General features: G+C 39.5%; 1 protein-coding gene across 1 annotated transcript in view; it reads left to right on the plus strand.

The window, feature by feature from the left end:
- The window catches only part of PLCE1 (phospholipase C epsilon 1), a 307,719-nt gene that overhangs the window by 266,868 nt on the left and 22,821 nt on the right, over positions 1–18,030 (plus strand). Inside the window, exons 20-24 of the mRNA XM_054572876.1 lie at positions 3,690–3,819; positions 8,413–8,534; positions 9,322–9,439; positions 14,225–14,356; positions 15,447–15,737. Coding sequence (XP_054428851.1) covers positions 3,690–3,819; positions 8,413–8,534; positions 9,322–9,439; positions 14,225–14,356; positions 15,447–15,737 — 793 coding nt within the window. The remainder of the gene's footprint in view (positions 1–3,689; positions 3,820–8,412; positions 8,535–9,321; positions 9,440–14,224; positions 14,357–15,446; positions 15,738–18,030) is intronic.

Genomic DNA, 18,030 nt, shown 5'->3' on the forward strand with positions numbered 1-18,030 from the left:
ACACCAGGCTCCTACTGAGTTTGTGGAAAACGAAAAGAATTCAGTGATTTTCACAGGAACTGTTCTTATGCCTAGTCACCCCATTTTTCCAGGTTTACAGTTAATTTTAACCTTCTGTATGCAGGAGTCTCACATTTATCTCTGTTGAATTCTTTCTTCTTAATGTTAGTATGTTATTGCAGCATGCAAGGTTCTTTGTGAATTTTGATGTCTGTCATCAATGTGTTTATTGGCAGTTTTTCAAAGTGTGCTTTCATCCCAGGTTGCCCTTGAGCCAGGCAGCCACGTAGACAGGGCTCTGGCCCTTCTTCCAGAACCTCCCCAAAGTGTAGTGCTTATCACTCCTGGCTGCTGCTCCCCTTTCCTGCAGCCCACATTTCTCCAGAGTCACCTTCAATTTCTTTATTTATAAAATAGAAAATTGAGGCTTGCCTCGCTATTTATGTGACTTTCTCAAAGCAACCCAGCTCCTAGTGGCAGAGCCAGGATTTGGATTAAAGTCCTCAGGAAAGGCCTTTTCAAACACAACACAGAAGTCAGAATACATTGATGAGAATCACTGGAATACTTGCATAAAAACAGATTTTTAGGTCCCAAATCTGCCCAATTAAGTCAGAATTTTCCAGGAAGCCCTGGTAACCTGTTTATTTAAAAATAATACTTATCATCCTGGAAGTTGGGAAACATCACTTATCTATTATTTCCAACAAAGTGAGTTACCTTATCCAAAAAAACCTAAAGAGGTTAGTGGGGGGTAGGTTTGTTAGTAAAACCATGCTAACTCTTCCTAGCCACCTCTTTATTTTCTGTATTCTTATAACCAATTAGTAATCCAGTCTGAAATTCTGTCAGGTAACTTGGCACTTCCTACCATATAAATTTCCACAATTTACCTCTTCCTCCTTTTGGGAAAATGGGACAAAGTAATCCCATTTCCAGTTTTTTCAGACCACCTCCAGCCTGACTTCCCAGGGAGTGTTGGCAGTCGCACCTGTGAGGTCTTTGGCTACCAGGCGGGTTGTGGGTCCGTACCTGGTGACCTGCACTATCATCACGTTGGCTGAACGAATGTCTCGGGTCCCAGTGTGCTCAGACCCAGCCCATAAATCAGAAAGCCTGGGTCATTTCCGTACAAGGAACTTAGCTTCAGCAAGGAGGGACTAACTCAGAGGGGCATTTCTGAACCCCTCCCTCTGTCCCAAGCTCTTGCTGAGGCTCTTACCGAACCTCCTTAACTATACCTGATCAGCGATCCTGTATGCTGTCTGACCTTAGTCTTCTGAACTCCAACCCACCAGTTCACACTAGATGACAGGCACTATGCTAGGCTCTGAGAGAACAGAAGAGTGATACAAAACTCCTGCCAAGACCCATCTCCTCATCTCCCCTTACTCTTACTCCCTGACCTGTATCTGAATTTCTTTTATTCAAGGGCTAGGGTCCTGTTTTTCTACCTCAGAAAAAGTAGAGTATTACAAAGAGGGATGTCATCTCTTGATTGCGCATTTGGCCACCTCTCCCATGCTTCTTGCACTGGTGAAAGTATGTGAGCACCTAAGGACCTTGGCACTCACTTCCTGACATTTGAAGTCACTGGGTCTTTGTGTGGCACCTCCGCTAGCACACAGTTCTCGCGTTTTTCCACCAGTGGCCCAACCAGGCTCTTTGTATCTCATTCCCGGCAGTTGGCTCTACCTTGAATGCTTGCTGCATGGAGGCCCTTCTGTTATCCATGACAAACAGACTTGCATTTGTATCTTGCTTGTGCCTAGAGAAGATTCCCTGAAGCTTTGAAGAACACTAATCCTATGAGACACTCTGAAAAAAAATTTAAAAATCCCTGATTACATAAGCATGGGAAATGCTGTACTAGAAATCTCTGACAAATCATGATGCCCTTTGGTATATGAAGTAAAGGCTATGTGAAGCTCCATGGCCGGAATGTGTTTCAATTTGTTTAAGCTGCTATTTCCAAACTTCCATGTGTTTTGTGGTTACTGTTAATTTTCAGTTTATACCTAATAGCTAGTGTTCCACAAAACCCACTTTGAGAAATCCCTGCCAAGACAATTTTCAGTTTGCAGAGTGGCTATAGATATAAACATTGCCTAAACACTATCTTCCTTATGTATACATTTTTATTATAAGGGTAATATGACCACAATTCAAGAAGTGTAGGGAATAAAGAATTATTTTAAATTGTGCATAATTCCAAAGTCAAAAACACCCTGTATTAAAAGGATGTTTAACCTTTATAATATCCAGAAATAGAACTCAGGTGTTCAATGAACTTCTATGAAAAAAAAGTGTACATCTGTATTTTCACTACCTTTAGTTGAAATTTAGCACTTCCTTGGATTATAAATGTAGAGAAGAAACCACAGTGATGTTGGCAATGTCTATGTCTTTGTCACCAATAGAAATTACAGGTTTTTCATATTATATCCCAATTGTTGCTACTGTCTCCAAGAATTGTGTGTGCTCATCACTATTTCAAAAACATTACTTAGCCTGCCATTATTTGTTTTTATTGTGTTAATAAAGAAACACACATTCCTGTTGCACAAATTTGTTTTTTAACATTTGATAACTATATTCAACATTCTTTTTTTCCTTTGTGATCTTATATATTTGATTTTATGCATTTAAAACATCATTCTGAGAAGAGATCCTACCTTACCAGACTTCCAGAGGGGCCTGTGCCACAAAAACAGGTCAAGAATACTGCTGTATTTACATCTAATATTTAGCCTTTTATGTATGTCATTTTATATCATTATGAGAGACACAGATATTGAACAAAGGACATAGACATGTACAGGGATGGTCAAAGGTAGGTTTAAGTTGTTTATATGGAAAAAGACATGCAGGTTATGATTATTACAGTAGCTTTATTAACTCAAAAGAATGTCACAATGTAACTGTAAACCTACTTTTGCCCACTCTTTCATAGATGTTTTTATAGATACACACTTGTATATATTTACATGTATAAATATTATATACACACACACAATTTTTCCTGTATTTTGGATTATTTCCTTATGCTAGGTGTCCAGACCTATATTTACTGCATCCTGTGATATCCCCTCACCATAATTCTAGTCGAATACAGAGGCACATGAACTCCCTAGCAACACATATCAAGTTTTTGGAAAGTTTCTAAGCCTATTTTGTTAATCTGATTGATGGTTTAGATAAAGTCTATAGAAAAAACTTTATTTAAACCAACAGCTATTCTTTTGGTCTCTCCATCCATAGGGATTCTAACATTTTTCTTAAGGTCAAATGTCCTTAGATACTATTTTAAGAAGGGAAAAAAAATGGTTTCTTAGTAGAGACTTACTTTCCCAAAACTGATGGGCTGGTTCACTTCACCATTTGGGATTGATGGTGACTCTCTGGAGCACCGAGGTTTCTCTTGGAAAGTTTGGCTCAGGGAACCACGATTCATTGTGATTTTCCCTAAACGCCCCAGGATTCCTCTTAGAGAGATGCTAACATTCACCCAATGATTAACCTTGTACTTCAAGTGAATTTACATGTTTTTTACTTTCCCCAATGAATCAAAATAGGATAAGCCACTTTTAATGACTGTTACAAGCATGAAATGATCATTTTGATGGTCAGCTGTAAATTAAAGTTCACTAGCGTACCATCTGCAGTCTTTAATTATTGATATCTTTCAGGCTCATCAGTTAGCATCCATGCAAGCTCAGGCTTATAATGGTGGGAATGCCAACCCCCCGCCTCCTAATAACGAGGAGGAGGAAGATGAAGAGGATGAGTATGATTATGACTACGAATCCCTCTCTGACGGTAAGAGAAACAGACCCTATGCTGTGTGCAGGGAAGTGCCTGGATGATTTTCTGTTGGTTTTTTGGGGAGGGCGGGGGGGTCTTTTTCTTTTCCAAAAGCAAGCCTGGCACTCCATAGACCAACAATAGATTGTGGTAATATAGTGTCCAAGAGTTTCTCAATCCCATCACTTAATGAGGAGGACCAAGTTAGCCACTACAGCCACCATTCAAGGAAAGAAGAGGAAGGTGTGGAAAGCAATACGGGGTCATTCCTAAATGGTTTTCTAGAGGAAGAGGTGAGAATGGGGTTTCACTATTATATAGAAACCGCATTCGCACCTTCCAGATTCTGGCCTGACTGACGCTGTTGGCAGGAATTGCAGGCTGTGGCTGAATCTTTGCTGTCTCCTGCACCACCTGCAGGGGGCAGCATCACGTTTTTGTACTTTGCTCCTCCCTTCCACAGCTTTCACTCCTGCTTTCTAGGAGTATGGAAAAGAAAGAAGCATCATTTCCCTACTCCTCAACCCCCCTTCTGACATTATTAAGCCAATGGGACATACTCTTCTGGCCCCATCAAAGGGAAAAAACATGGGTGATTGCGAATGGTACAATACCAAAAAGTCACATGAATGATGTTATCTAGAGATTACAGGTGAAGGATTCTTCTTACATGAGAATTAAGTTTCAGGTGTGTTTTGTTTGCACTAAATTAGTGTCATTTGTTATAGATTGCAAAATATTTTCTCAGATACCATTGCTGATGATAGACTGTGTTACTTTGGCAACTTCTGAAAGACAGTGTAGTAAGGAAAATATGCCAAAGTTACTATTTACATAACATTATATATGTAGAATACACTACTTCTCTTTAGGATAATTGTTTTGCTAATATGCAGATTTGCACAGACCAGCAACCACGTACCGCTGGCATTAAGACAGCCAAGCTGCCCTCCAAATACCTGCTTCTTACACAGCAGAACTCTTCTAGTCATATGTGGTTCATGAACTTCAATCATGGCCAGCAGTTACATGCAGTCTCTTTGTGCTCCCCAATACAATAATAGTCTGTCTATATTTTTAAATTAAAGTATAGTTGACATACAATATTGTATTAGTTTCAGGTGAGCAACAGAGTGATTCAAAATTTATATTCCTTATTATATAATCTCCACAATAAGTCCAGTAACCATCTGTCACTATACAATGTTATTATGATAATATTTTTTCTATGCTGTACATTGGACTTTTTTTTTAATAACTGGAGGTCTGTGCCTCATATTCCCCCTTGGCACTTATCCCTCATGCCCCTCCCTTCTGGCAACCATTAGTTTGTTTGTTTTACTTTTTTTAGATTTCACATATAAGTGAAATCACATGGCATTTGTCTTTTTCTGTCTGATGTATTTCACTTAGCATATTACTTTCTAGGTCCATCCATGTTGTTACCAATGGCAAAATTTCATTCTTTTTTATGATCAAGTAATATTTCATTGTATATATATGTACCACATCTTTTTTATCCATTTATCTATTCATGGACACTTGGGTTGCTACTATATCTTGGCTATCGTGAGTAATGCAACAATGAATGTAGGGATGCATATACATTTTCAAATTATTGTTTTTGTTTTCTCCAGATAGATATTCAAAAGTGGAATTGCTGTGTCCATTTAATATTTGTCCTTCGTAATAGTTGATTGCTGCATATCATCAACTAGAAACCAGTTTATTTGACCTGAAATCCCATCAGACAATACAAGGGACATATTCTCTAATGGGGAAGTCAAAAGAGGGGAAAAAAATAAAAAAGGATCGAGATAATTCTTGTATTTTTTTCTTGGAAAGTTGTGGGAATATGAATATTTTTATATTAACTTATCCTTCCCCATGGGTTCTTACGACAGTCATGGTGATGTTTTCCCATAGAAGAACAAATTTATTCAGATAAGAAATGAAAACCACATTTAAGATACCAACCAATTCAGATGTCATTTGCTTTTATGAGAAATTAGTACACTGGGAGATAAATTCACTATCATAAATCATCCTGTGTTTTTTCTGTACTTTGGTAACGAGAAAGGAGATGGCTTTTCTTAATTACTAGTAGTAGTATTATTATACACATTTTGGTATGCAAATAACAAAATGAACAGGTATGGGAAGGATCTTTTTGATTTACAGACATACCTCAGAGAGATTGCGGGTTGGGTTCCATACTGCCACAATAAAGCAAGTCATTATCTTTTTGCTGTGGAGGGTCTTATAAAAAACATAATTTGTAAAAAAAAAAAAACGCAACATCATTAAAACACAATAAAAGGAGGTATGCCTGTATTTTCAGGAGAGTAAAATTTAAACCCTACCCCACTGAATTTCTATAATAGTTCAGCGTTTTTTAAAACCCGCATGTGCTGGGGTGGGTATACGCGGAAAGAGGGCCCCACCAGGTTCTGCCCCATGGACTGGGAGACTTGGGCATTGTCCTTTTGCCACTCTAGGCCTTTGGCCCCTCAGATGTGTAATGAGACAGTTCTGTTACACGTTGACTGATGTTCTCCCTCCTTCCAGCACTACCGTCTGGGATCTACAACAATTAGGTCCACTGCCACCACATGAGTATTTCCCCTTTCATTAAAAGATTCCTCTGACTGGCTGATTCCCACATAGGCCTTATCATTATGCTGTGACTTAAACTTTAAGTTTGTCCTATTCAGACTTCTTTATGCTACCATTAAGTGCCCTGTCAGTCTTGTACTTTTGGTCGTGGTGTGTGTTGCCTCACTCATCTCTGCTTCCCTGTACCATCTTCACTTTGTCCAGCTGAGATGAGAAGGAAATAGAAACCTGCCTGCTGTGGGTAGGACCATTCCCAGCTTCATAAGGGGACCTCAAAGGTTTCTAAGCTTCTTATAGTGATGGGTCCCTTTGAAGATGAGATGGGAGCTGTGGCCAGTTCCCTCAGAGAAATAAACATGTTCTGCACAAAATCACAAGGAGTGTTCACAGGCCAGCAGAGGCCCTCACCTGCAGCTCAGGCTAGGAACCCATCTTTAGAATTTGGGTGGCCCAGTTTAGTTCTGTGACAGCCCTGGTCTTTGGTTTTTCACATCTATAAAAGGAATTAGTCTGAAGACTTTTTTGGCTATAAAAATGTCATGATTCCAAAATTACTTCCAGAAAATATAAAGGAAATTGCAAATGAGGCTCATGTATTTCAGGAACTACTACTCTGCCTTTTAGGCAGCAAGTTCCAAGTGACTATATATTTAAGTAAATTTCATTAAATAAATATAGATTAATTTTTCCCAACCTTGCCATTTATCCTGACTAACCTTTGAACATGCACTAGAGTACAGATTTGAACTATCAACTTAACATAAAGCTATTCTATGACAATGACTACATGACTCTAACAAATTAATTAACATATCCATTTGACATAATATATTACTGGGAGTATTAATACAAAATGTGAATGTGGCAGCATGATAAAAATTAACAATGTTTGCACTTCTTTTATTGCTAGCTGTTGCATCCATTAATAGTCAAAATATTAAATTGATGGAAGATTTCTTATTTCATTTCTCTCATCCCCTAAGCTGTTGTTATTTATGCTTTGCTTCGTACCTTTGTTTAATTTATCTGGCTTTTTGTCTTAACTTTTCTTACTTTTATCCCCTTCCTGATTCTGTTTTTCTGTAGCAGATGTCCTTACTGCTTCTCCTGCTCCTAACTGTCAGGAAGGTAAAGCCATTTGAATTGGGCGTTTTAACTGCATGAATGTCAGCATCAGTTTCCAATTTCTTAGGCCTGATTAGCATGAAGTTGTGACACATGTAAATAAAAATGTGGTAAAATTATTGATCTCACTTACTTCTTGGCAGCCTGCATGGCTCTGATTTGATATAAGGATATTTTGGTGTAAGCATTTGTGGTCTGATAAGAAAGTAAATCCAAGGTGAGAAACGTGCTTTCTTGTTTTTCATTTTAAAAGAACATAATCATGATATACCTCTAACACCTTTAAAATCATTTTTATTAGAAATCGAAAGCAAGAGCATTAAAATTATCTCTTATACTTTAGGTTATTTTAGTTCCTATCCCTAAGATTCTCACTTAATAAACTGATTTTTAAAATTTCGAAAACTTTACTTTCCAATTAAGTATAATTGTGAAAACTTCATTGCAAATGACAGTGCTGTTTTTCTTCTAGTTTTGACATTTCTAGAGGTAAAAGAAGCTAATGGCTTCATTTTAAAGTGAGAAGGAGTGAATCTTGTACTCCCCATCTAGAAGTGCTTCAACCACTAAATCCTTCCCAAACTGGTGTGCTGAGAGCTTCTTGACACAGGGTATTTTCCATAATCTTTGCACGCTTACAATCAATCATCTCTATGAAAATGAGCCTTCTCATTTAGATTGTGTCTATATGACACATTATTTAACAAAGTAAAAAATTATGCTTCAAGACACCATTTTGGTAACATGTAGTCAGCCTCAGCCTTACAGATGAGCACGAGTATCTGGATATGCTTGCAATGATGTAGACGTAGCCCCTAAGTGAAGCATTTAGTTATTGTTTGCTGAAGCCTGCCAACTCATTTTCAGACAACATTCTAGAAGATAGACCTGAAAATAAATCATGTAACGACAAGCTTCAGTTTGAATACAATGAAGAAATCCCCAAGAGGATAAAGAAAGCAGATAACTCTGCTTGCAACAAAGGAAAGGTGGGTGAATTGTTTCTGTTAAATCACACTTGTCGGTTTCAGGTGGGATTTTACTCCCTCCCTATCCCTTCCCTTCACCTTTCCCCTCACTTTCCCTTAGATGCCAAAGCCCACATGGTGATGCTATGGGACACCCACCTGCCATTTGTAGAAGGTTAGTCATTGACTCATCAAGCCAATACCTACTGAAGGTGTACTGTGAGGGCCAACACTGAGGTGGCACAGGAGGTGGTTTGGTGATGGAGACCAGTCTGTAAATAGTGCTTGTAGCAGACAAACAGGGCATGCAGGCCGAGAGGACAGCCTGGTACTGTCAAGGAACTGCTAGGAGTTTTAAAGATGTTTGGAATAACCAAGAAGATTAACGTGAAGTGTCAACAGAAGAATGACACTGAGATGGAAGCATGAATGAGATACCCCGACCCTACCTTCAGGGGCCTCCCAGGATGTAGGCTGTGAGCAAATCTGTAGAATAGTGGCCGTGACATTGTTGGAGAACAAAATAATATACTATGTCAGAAATGTTAGCTACAGAAGGAGCATGCTCAATTATCTATTCATTCAACAAATGTGCATTGACTGTTCCACATTTACAGCACTGGACTGTATGCAATGAATTAGACTCATTTCTTGCTGTCAGAAAGTTTTTACTCTAAGAAAAGTGCTAGAACATAAGGGTAATGCCAAACAAGGTGAAACACACTGGTGACATGAGAAAGGAACAGGTAAAGTGCCCTTGGGTGGCATATACCTTCCATGTCAACTGGTATTATCTTTCCCTTGGTAGGTATATGACATGGAATTGGGAGAAGAATTTTATCTTCCTCAGAATAAAAAGGAGAGCAGACAGATTGCACCCGAGCTTTCTGACCTTGTCATCTATTGCCAAGCAGTAAAATTTCCAGGTAAGAGGAGGAAAACTCATCTAAAACATTTAAAGTTATCAAAAGATAAAAATATACTATTTATTTAATTGTGCATTGTGAATACTCTCAAAATAGTTAAATTGTGTTGCAGAATTCATTGTTATAACACCTCCTAAACATCTGTCATTATTATCATAATTTGCTGTGACACTCATGAGGAAAATGTCATAAAATGTTTATTTCCCAGGTTATATTATGTCTTTTCATAATAATTGATAATGATTATAACAATAATATTCATAATATCTAGCAGCTAAATTTTATTAAGCATTTAAATACTGGGATTTGTGTCAGTATTTTATGTACATCATCTTACTGCCTTCCTAATAATTCCATGAGGTAGAGGATTTATTCCTCGTTTTTAGATAAAACAAAATTCCATGAGGTAGAGGATTTATTCCTCGTTTTTAGATAAAACAAAATGTTAGAGACATTTGTATAAATGTCTCTAAAATCGTTTTTAGAGAAAGTAATTGACCCTAAGTTTCAGAATGTATCTGTTAAGACTCTTGCTTGAAAGTGGCAGAAATTGACTTAAGCAGAGGAAATTTATTGGCTCATATATTGGAAAGTGAAGGGAATCATGACCAGTATGGTTCAGTTGTTTGGGCATCGTCCTGCAAAGCAAAAGGTCGCCAGTCTGATTCCTGGTCAGGGCACATGCCTGGGTTACAGGTTAGGTCCCCAGTTGGGGCATGTATGAGGGACAGCTGATCGATGTTTTTCTCTCACATCACGCTTTTCTCCCTCTTTCTCCCTCCTCCCTCTCTAAAAAATAATAAGTAAATAAAATTTTTGAAAAGAAAGAAAAATGAAGGGACAACAGTTGCAGGCACAGCACAATCCGGGGCTGTATTTTGCCCCATTTCTCAGTGTCTCCACTCTGTTCGCCCTGTTCCTTCTGTGTTTGTCAGGCAGCTGCTGCAGGCTCACACTACCTGTTACCAGATTCAGCTTCAGTGTAAAGATCTCTTCCAGAACTTTCAGCAGCAGTTCGATTGTTTTTCATTAGGTCCTTCTTCCATCCCTGAACAATCCCTGTGGCCAAGGGCAGGCAGGGTTCTGACAGTCTAGGGCCTGAGTCACATGCTCCATCCCTGAGCTGGGTAGTAAGGCTACACCCAAACCACAAGGACCAAGGACGGGGTTTCAGTGGGAGAAAAGGTTTCCCCAACTGGCCATTTTTAAAAGTACAATGCTGATAAACCGCTTCCAAAAAAGGCTAATAAATGACAGAGCTACGATTCTAAAGCCTGTCTATCTCCATTGCACTAGCTGGCCTCTCTTGTTAGGGTGTGTTGTCAGTGAGCTCACCCAGTTGTGTGTCCCACAAAGGGGACAGCAGGAGGTGGAAGGCAAAACATGAAAGTTTATAAATATATGGAAGTCTGAAAAATTCATCTCCTTATACTAACAAAAGGATTCCCTTGCACAAGGTCTCCGAAGACAGGAAAGCCTCTGGAATTGGGGGATTGTATAAATGTTAGTTAACCGAGTATGTAAACTTGGCCTGCAGAAGGAGTTAAAATACCAGCCCTCATTATTTTCAATATGGTCTGAAAGCAGATCCTGGCTTCCAGAGGTTTATCTTAAGCACCAGTTCTCACTCTCCGCCCTGAAATTCAAACAAAGGTATTGGGCTATTTAAAAATTAGGTAATAGTGATCTTTTTACACACCAGAAGAAATTTTATGTGTATTTTTTTAATCCTCACCCAAGAATATGTTTATTGATTTTAGAGAAAGTGGAAGGGAGAAAGAAACACCAATGTGAGAGAGAAACATCAATCAGTTGCCTCCCGTATGCACCCAACCAGGGATCGAACCCACAACTGAGGTATGTGCCCTGACCCAGGACCAAACCCGCAGCCTTTTTGGTATATGGGATGATGCTCCAACCAACTGAGCCACCAGGCCAGGGCAACTGTTTGGAATTTTTGGCAGCTGCTGCTGCTTATCTGCTAGCAAATTCTGTTGAAGAGGATATGAATGAATAAATAGCAAGCAAAGATTTCAAAGAAATGCGGGAACCTAGCCATTTAAGTTTAGTTTCACAGATCATGACTTCCTCTCACATAACTACAACATGACCACATTTGCAGCTGGTAAAATTGTTCTTATAATGAGGAAAAATCCTTTTCCTGTCACAAGAGCCTCATGGCCTGTGTGTCCTTCATCACAGGAACAAACACGAAGGCCACTTCATCCAAGAGTCCCACTCACTGCATCTCTTCTCCTTATAAATTCAGGTGACACCATACCCAAACCATTCTGGGCATTGTCTTTTCTTCTCAAGCACTAAGTAAATAAAGAGCATGAATTCCCAAAGGCATTTGAAGTCACTGTGAAAGATAAAGTTTCTGTATGGATAGAGAATTGTGGAAGAGTCAAAGGTCATTTGGTCTAACATCTGATTTGAGGCAGAGGCTAAGCATGAGGTTATTTGGCTTATTTTTAAAACTCCCCATGTGCTTTTCTTTTAAAGTGTTTATATGGCACACATCTTTTATAAATATACTATATTTTAATTTTTTTAGTAATTGAAGTTTGGGTGTGTTTCTTTCCCCAAATGTGTTTCCTTTCTCAAAATAACTAAACTGTGTCGCCAGAATCATTGTTATAATACCTTCTACATGTCTGTTGTGATTATGATTTGTATTGATGCTCCTGAGAAAAATGTCATAAGATGTTCATTTTGCTACAGTATTGATTTTAATTTTGCTGCATTATCCATTTCAATGCTTCTCACCCTTCACCATTCCAAGTCCCTTCCAAGGAGTCATATGCAAAAAAATCTTCAGAGCAGTGAGGCAACATGAAGATCCTGTGGTACGACCTTCCCCAGAAGTACAGTAACTTTCCCAAGATCACAAACCCGTTTCAGTGGTAGGACTCAATTCCCCAGTGACCTCGACGAGGATAGTTAACTTCTCTGCACTTCAGATTCCTCATCTATAAAAGAGACATAACAGTCCTAACTTGCAGGGTTGTTGTAAAAATTAACATTAAAGTACATAATGTGACTAACACACTATCTACAAATAGTTGGCTTTCCGGAAATGGTGGTTGTTGCCGTTCTTACTGGTAAACGAGCCAGCAGGGCAGACGAGAATTCCTTGCTGCTCCTTCTGTTACTTCTCCAGCCTTTCCAGACTCTCCCCTTTATCACCCAGCCCTTCTTCTTTCTTCTTTGCCCCACCCTGAGAGAACGACCAGGCTCTTCACAGAAGGGCCCACGTCCTTGGAGAATGTCGACATGTGCCAGGATGTGTGCAAAAACCCCAGAATGAACACTGTACCTCACTCTGGCCCCTCATCGGTTTTACTTGGGAGAAAATCTACTGTTACATCATTGTGTAGAGGGCAAAATTCACACAGAATTTTAAGATAAAGCATGAGAAACTCACTAGTCCAGGATTGTGCATCTTTGTACTGATGGATACTTCAGAGAAAAAAATTAAGAAGCCTCACAGCTGCTTTGAACAAAGCACTTTCTCTGAACAAGACTCTACCAAATAATGTATATATACATTATTTCATTTAATCTTAACCACAGCCCTTTCACAGGTGAAGAAGGAGTAGGGCAGAGGGATTAAATAACTTTGATGAGGTCCCACCACCAGGAACTGGATTTAAACCCCAAAGTCTATGCTTTTATTATACACTGTTTTATCCTGTCTTCTCTGATGATGTTTTTGGAAGGTGTATTTTCATCTCAAAGAGGACCTCCTAAACACTGTTTCAATGGTACAACTGTAGACAGTGGAAATAGTTTGGAGGCAACTCTAGCTTCACTGGTATATTTCCCTTATGCTTCCTGCACTGGGTCCAGGCCTGCGTGGTGTGCATTCGTGTCCTTGCTCAGCGAATACCTGTTGAATCACTGCTGCGCAGGCACTGTGCTGGGCAGGAAGGATCCAGGGAGTGAGAAAGAGAAGCATGAACATCACTATCATAAAATGTATTTCCCTTTGCCCTGACTAGTATGGTTCAGCTGGATGGGCGTCACCCTACAAAGCGAAAGATCACCAGTTTGATTCCTGGTCAAAGCACCTGCCTGGGTTGCAGGTGTGGTCCATGGACAGGGTATGTAGGAGAGGCAGCAATTTGTTGTTTCTCTCCCACATTGGTGTTTCTCTCCCTCTCTTTTCTTTTTCCCTCCCTCCCCCTCTCAAAAAGAAAAAGAAAAAGAAAAAAAGAAAGAAAAAAAACATAAAATCTTTTTTTAACGTATTTCCCATTTAATTCTCTGACTAACCCTGTGAGTTCCTATCATTACACCCATTGTGTAGATAAGAAAACTGAGGTAGAAAGAAGGTAGATGCTAGGTAGAGAAAGTAGAAGGTCAAGGCTCATACTGGCAGGAATTCAACCTAGAAAATATGACTCTAAAACTTGGCTCTTAACCATTCTTTCATCTCCCCAAACTGAGTAATTAGGTCCTGATAATTAAATGTTGACTAGAGCGCTTTCTTTTTATGCAACTTTTCGAAATCTTTCTGGTGTACCTTCAAGTCGGGATATATGTGACTTTGTTGTTCGTTAACAGTCATGCAGTTCTCGTCGCATGTGCCCACAGAGATAAAAAACTGAGCTCTAATTTCCTGCAATACTATTATTAACAGTGCTAAAAATGCTAGTAGGTCTTCTGTACTGGGTTACAAGGGAGTAGTAGGACTTCAAAATAAACATTAACAAGGATGGAAAATGTTGAGTTCCCTCGCTTGTAGTTTTTGGCTTATTTATTTTCATTTTATGGGAACAGGCCTGTCAACTCTAAATGCATCTGGCTCTAGCAGGGGAAAAGAAAGGAAAAGCAGGAAGTCCATTTTTGGCAACAATCCGGGCAGAATGAGCCCTGGGGAGACAGCATCATTTAACAAAACATCTGGAAAAAGTAAAGTCACCTTCTTACAATATCTTTGCTTGATTTTGCATGCTGGATACATCCAACATTTTACTGTCTAAGCATATCCCTTGAACTTTTTAATTCTTTTCTTATTTTCATGAATGTTTGTATTATCTAAGTGTGGTATAAATATTTTTTAAATTTACATTTTTAACTTCCTAAAAAATAGTGTTTCACTGAAGATGTTCTAACAGTGTTTGCCTCAAAAGGAAAATATTGGAACTACCTTGGAACATTCTAGTGGTTCTTGGAACTGCTCTCTTCACCATTATAACTCCAGAAGATATATCCATTTTATTACTAATTACTTTTTATTATAAAAGTAATAAATTCTCATAGTTTAAAAAATGCAAACAATATAGGGTATTATTAAAATTCCTTTCCATTCTCAATGGCTCAGTTCTACTCCCCAGAGGTAACCACTGTTAAGTTTATTGTGTTTTGTTCAAGAAAAATAAGATCCTTTTTAAGATGATCCAAATGGGATATAACTGAACATACTTGTATAACTTTTATATTGCCATAACTTTTCAAATAGTTTTCTGTGCATATGTCTACCTTATTCCCCTTAGGCCTCTGTGGCATTCCATTGGGTGTATCCTGTCATTTATTTAACCACTTCCTTACTAGTAGAACATTTGGGTTGCTTCCTAGGTTTTTTGTTGCCTTTTTTTTTTTTTTTTTGGTTTTTTGTTGTTGTTTTTTTTGCTATAAAAAATGCTAGAGTGAACACCCTTGTAGATATATTGCTGTGGATTGTGCAAATATATGCACAGGACAGATGAGGTACTAAGGCAAAGGACTTTCAGGCTTTTAATTTAAATTGGTGTTTCTACACTCACTTCAAAACTCAATAGCTATCATTTTGTTTCAAGGTGGTGCACTAACTCATAAGAAACACTATTATAGTATAACACTATTATAGTGTACACTCAATAGTGAAACACTAACACTATTAAGATCTATTCTGATGTGTTATGTGGTTATAATTGTTTACTGGGATGTTGTTCGGGTTTATCTTTCTAAAATATTTAAAGTTTTATGCACTAATCTGTGGCTAATCTTTTGGGGGGTTTAGGTTCCAACGAAGGAATACGACAGGCCTGGGAGGAATCTTCTTCCCCCCTCAGCCCAACCACATCCCTCAGCGCTATCATTAGAACTCCCAAATGTTACCATATCTCATCGTTGAATGAAAATGCCGCCAAACGTCTGTGTCGCAGGTATTCTCAGAAACTGATCCAGCACACCACCTGTCAGCTGCTCAGGACTTACCCAGCTGCCACCCGCATCGACTCGTCCAACCCCAACCCCCTCATGTTCTGGCTGCATGGGATACAGCTTGTGGCACTCAACTACCAGACAGATGGTAATGGGCCTGCTGCACCCACAGGGTGCCTCTCACCTCTCTCCTTTGTGTCTTATAGTTCAGTAAACCTGGTTCAACAAACATTTTTTAAAGGTGCAAGATTCCATACTGGGGCACACAATATGTAAGGGTAAAAATACAGGTGAATTCGATACTGGATTGTACCCTTGATGTTTCAGAGTTGAGGCAATAGAAGAGAACCTTCAAGGGGTCCCTGATAATAGTCTCCTGTTCCTGCCCCCTTTTTAAAGCACCTTTTAAACATAAGGCTGCTCTTGTGTGTCTTTAAACAAGACACTGTTTAGGGCTGCTTCTAGTTTGTTTCTAAAGATCCTTTGGGGCAGAGAGTTCCTAATTCCCCTTAGTAAGCTATCTTGCTAAGCTATTCTTTGCCTTCAAAAAGTAGTTGTCACTCCAAACAAACTGCAAGTTAAAACCATTTTAGCTTCTCATCCCTTTCTGATTAAAATGGAGACTATTGGTCATTGCTCTAAGAGTAGCCAACATGGAGAAAACAAGTATGTGAATGGCATGAACTGAGAAAGTAGGGTTTGTGTTCCTCCACTGTTGATAAAACTCTCATAACAGGAACAACTGATGAGGCCTAAAAGTCCAGAATAAAAGCTACTGTTTTATTGCACACTCACTGTGTCCAGGCCGTGTGCTGAATTTTCCTTGATCCCCATTAATCTCATTCAATCTTCGCAACAACCTGAGTGGTGGGTACTGTGATGGTCCCCATTCCTCAGATGAGCAAACCAAGGCACAGAGCAATTGATTTGCTCAAGGTCAAGGTTATAGAATGATTTATAGTAATAAATTCAAGGACTCAAGGAGTTTAGAGAATGAAGTATTTTGTTTCCACTTGGTTATGGAGGCAAGAGGGGAGCTACAGAAGACAAAGAAAGAGTAGATGAGGAATGTTTCCTCGAAGCTCATTCAGAAGCCACAGTCTCTCCCTTGAACAGCCAAGCAGCCCTCTCATCCTCTCACATGGACTGAATCCGATCCTAACTAATGGTACTGACCCATCAACCACAGCTCTGGGACCAGCTTGCCACCTGGCACTGGTGCCAACTGTGCCAATTTGTGGCTGACCCTGCAGACTTTTTTTTTTTTTTTGCCCTTATTATATTTGCTTCTTTTGATTGAAATTAAATAGCATAATGCAGGTAAAGTACCATTCTCAGCATAGTGCCTGGCATACAGAGAACATTCCACAAATGTTAACGATGATTAAGTGTTTTTGATAAGTTATGAAAACAGTATGATTTGGACTCACAAATGGAAATAATAATGAAATATTTTCAAAGTTGTAAAAATTTCTTTTCAATCTGTCCCGAGTGGCTTGTGGGCTCACATCTCTGACCCTGTCTGTAGCCCTATGTCTACTGGCGCCCTTGGTTATTATGATACTGAAATATTTTAAGTAAACTGAAATGACTAGCAAAATGGTTTTCTCAAGGAAATGGAAATGCATTTGGTTTTGGATGTGCCCTTTCTCCTGACGTGCCGAAGCTGGTGCAGACATGCTGGCTCCACCGATGGCAAAGAGAGCCACCGCTGAATGGAATTGCCCCTCCTTGGGCACCCCCGCAGTCCAGAAGCACACATTGAGGCTGCAACTTGGCCTTCACTCACCCCTGAAGGCTTTGCCTCTCTCCTCTCTCCCAAGTCAAGCCTGGGGTACATGTTCGAGCTGCCTGCTCAAGGGAGGCAGATAGCTGTGTTGATGGTTCCTCCTCAAGTTTCTCTACACAATCTTCTAACCCAGGAGAGAGTGCTCTCAAAGAACCTCTCTTGATTCAATGCAGCAAGCAATGATTAAACATCTCCCCACGCTGGAAAAAAGCACAAGCAACACGTGGTTTCAGCATGTTCATCTGTAAAAACGGCCTTCATTTGCAAAAACTGGGGATAGAGCCTGGTCAATACCTTGCACACAGTAGATGCTCAATACATGCACACTGAGCTGAAACAGACTGTCCCTATCAGCACCACTGCAGCCTGAACCTGTGGTTCTTGATATTTGATCCAGATCTCTCCTGGGCACTTTTCTGTGGATTGCGAGTCCAAATACACAGTTAAAGGTTTAATTTTCCATAAAACATCCCAACCAAATAACAGAGAACCTTCTCCAGTGTCCCTCTAGCCTCCAGCAGTGTTCCATGGATCATCTGCCTCACCATTTCCTGTATTTCAGGGGACCCTGATGCCTCAAAGGGGTGTCCATGGACTTAGGGTCATCTCTTCCCAGGATCTCTAATGGCTCCCTCAACTCCAAGAAGGTCTG

Source organism: Pteronotus mesoamericanus, unplaced genomic scaffold (assembly GCF_021234165.1).
Source record: "Pteronotus mesoamericanus isolate MK-2021 breed Mesoamerican mustached bat unplaced genomic scaffold, CSHL_Meso_final contig_24, whole genome shotgun sequence".
Lineage (NCBI taxonomy): Eukaryota > Metazoa > Chordata > Mammalia > Chiroptera > Mormoopidae > Pteronotus > Pteronotus mesoamericanus.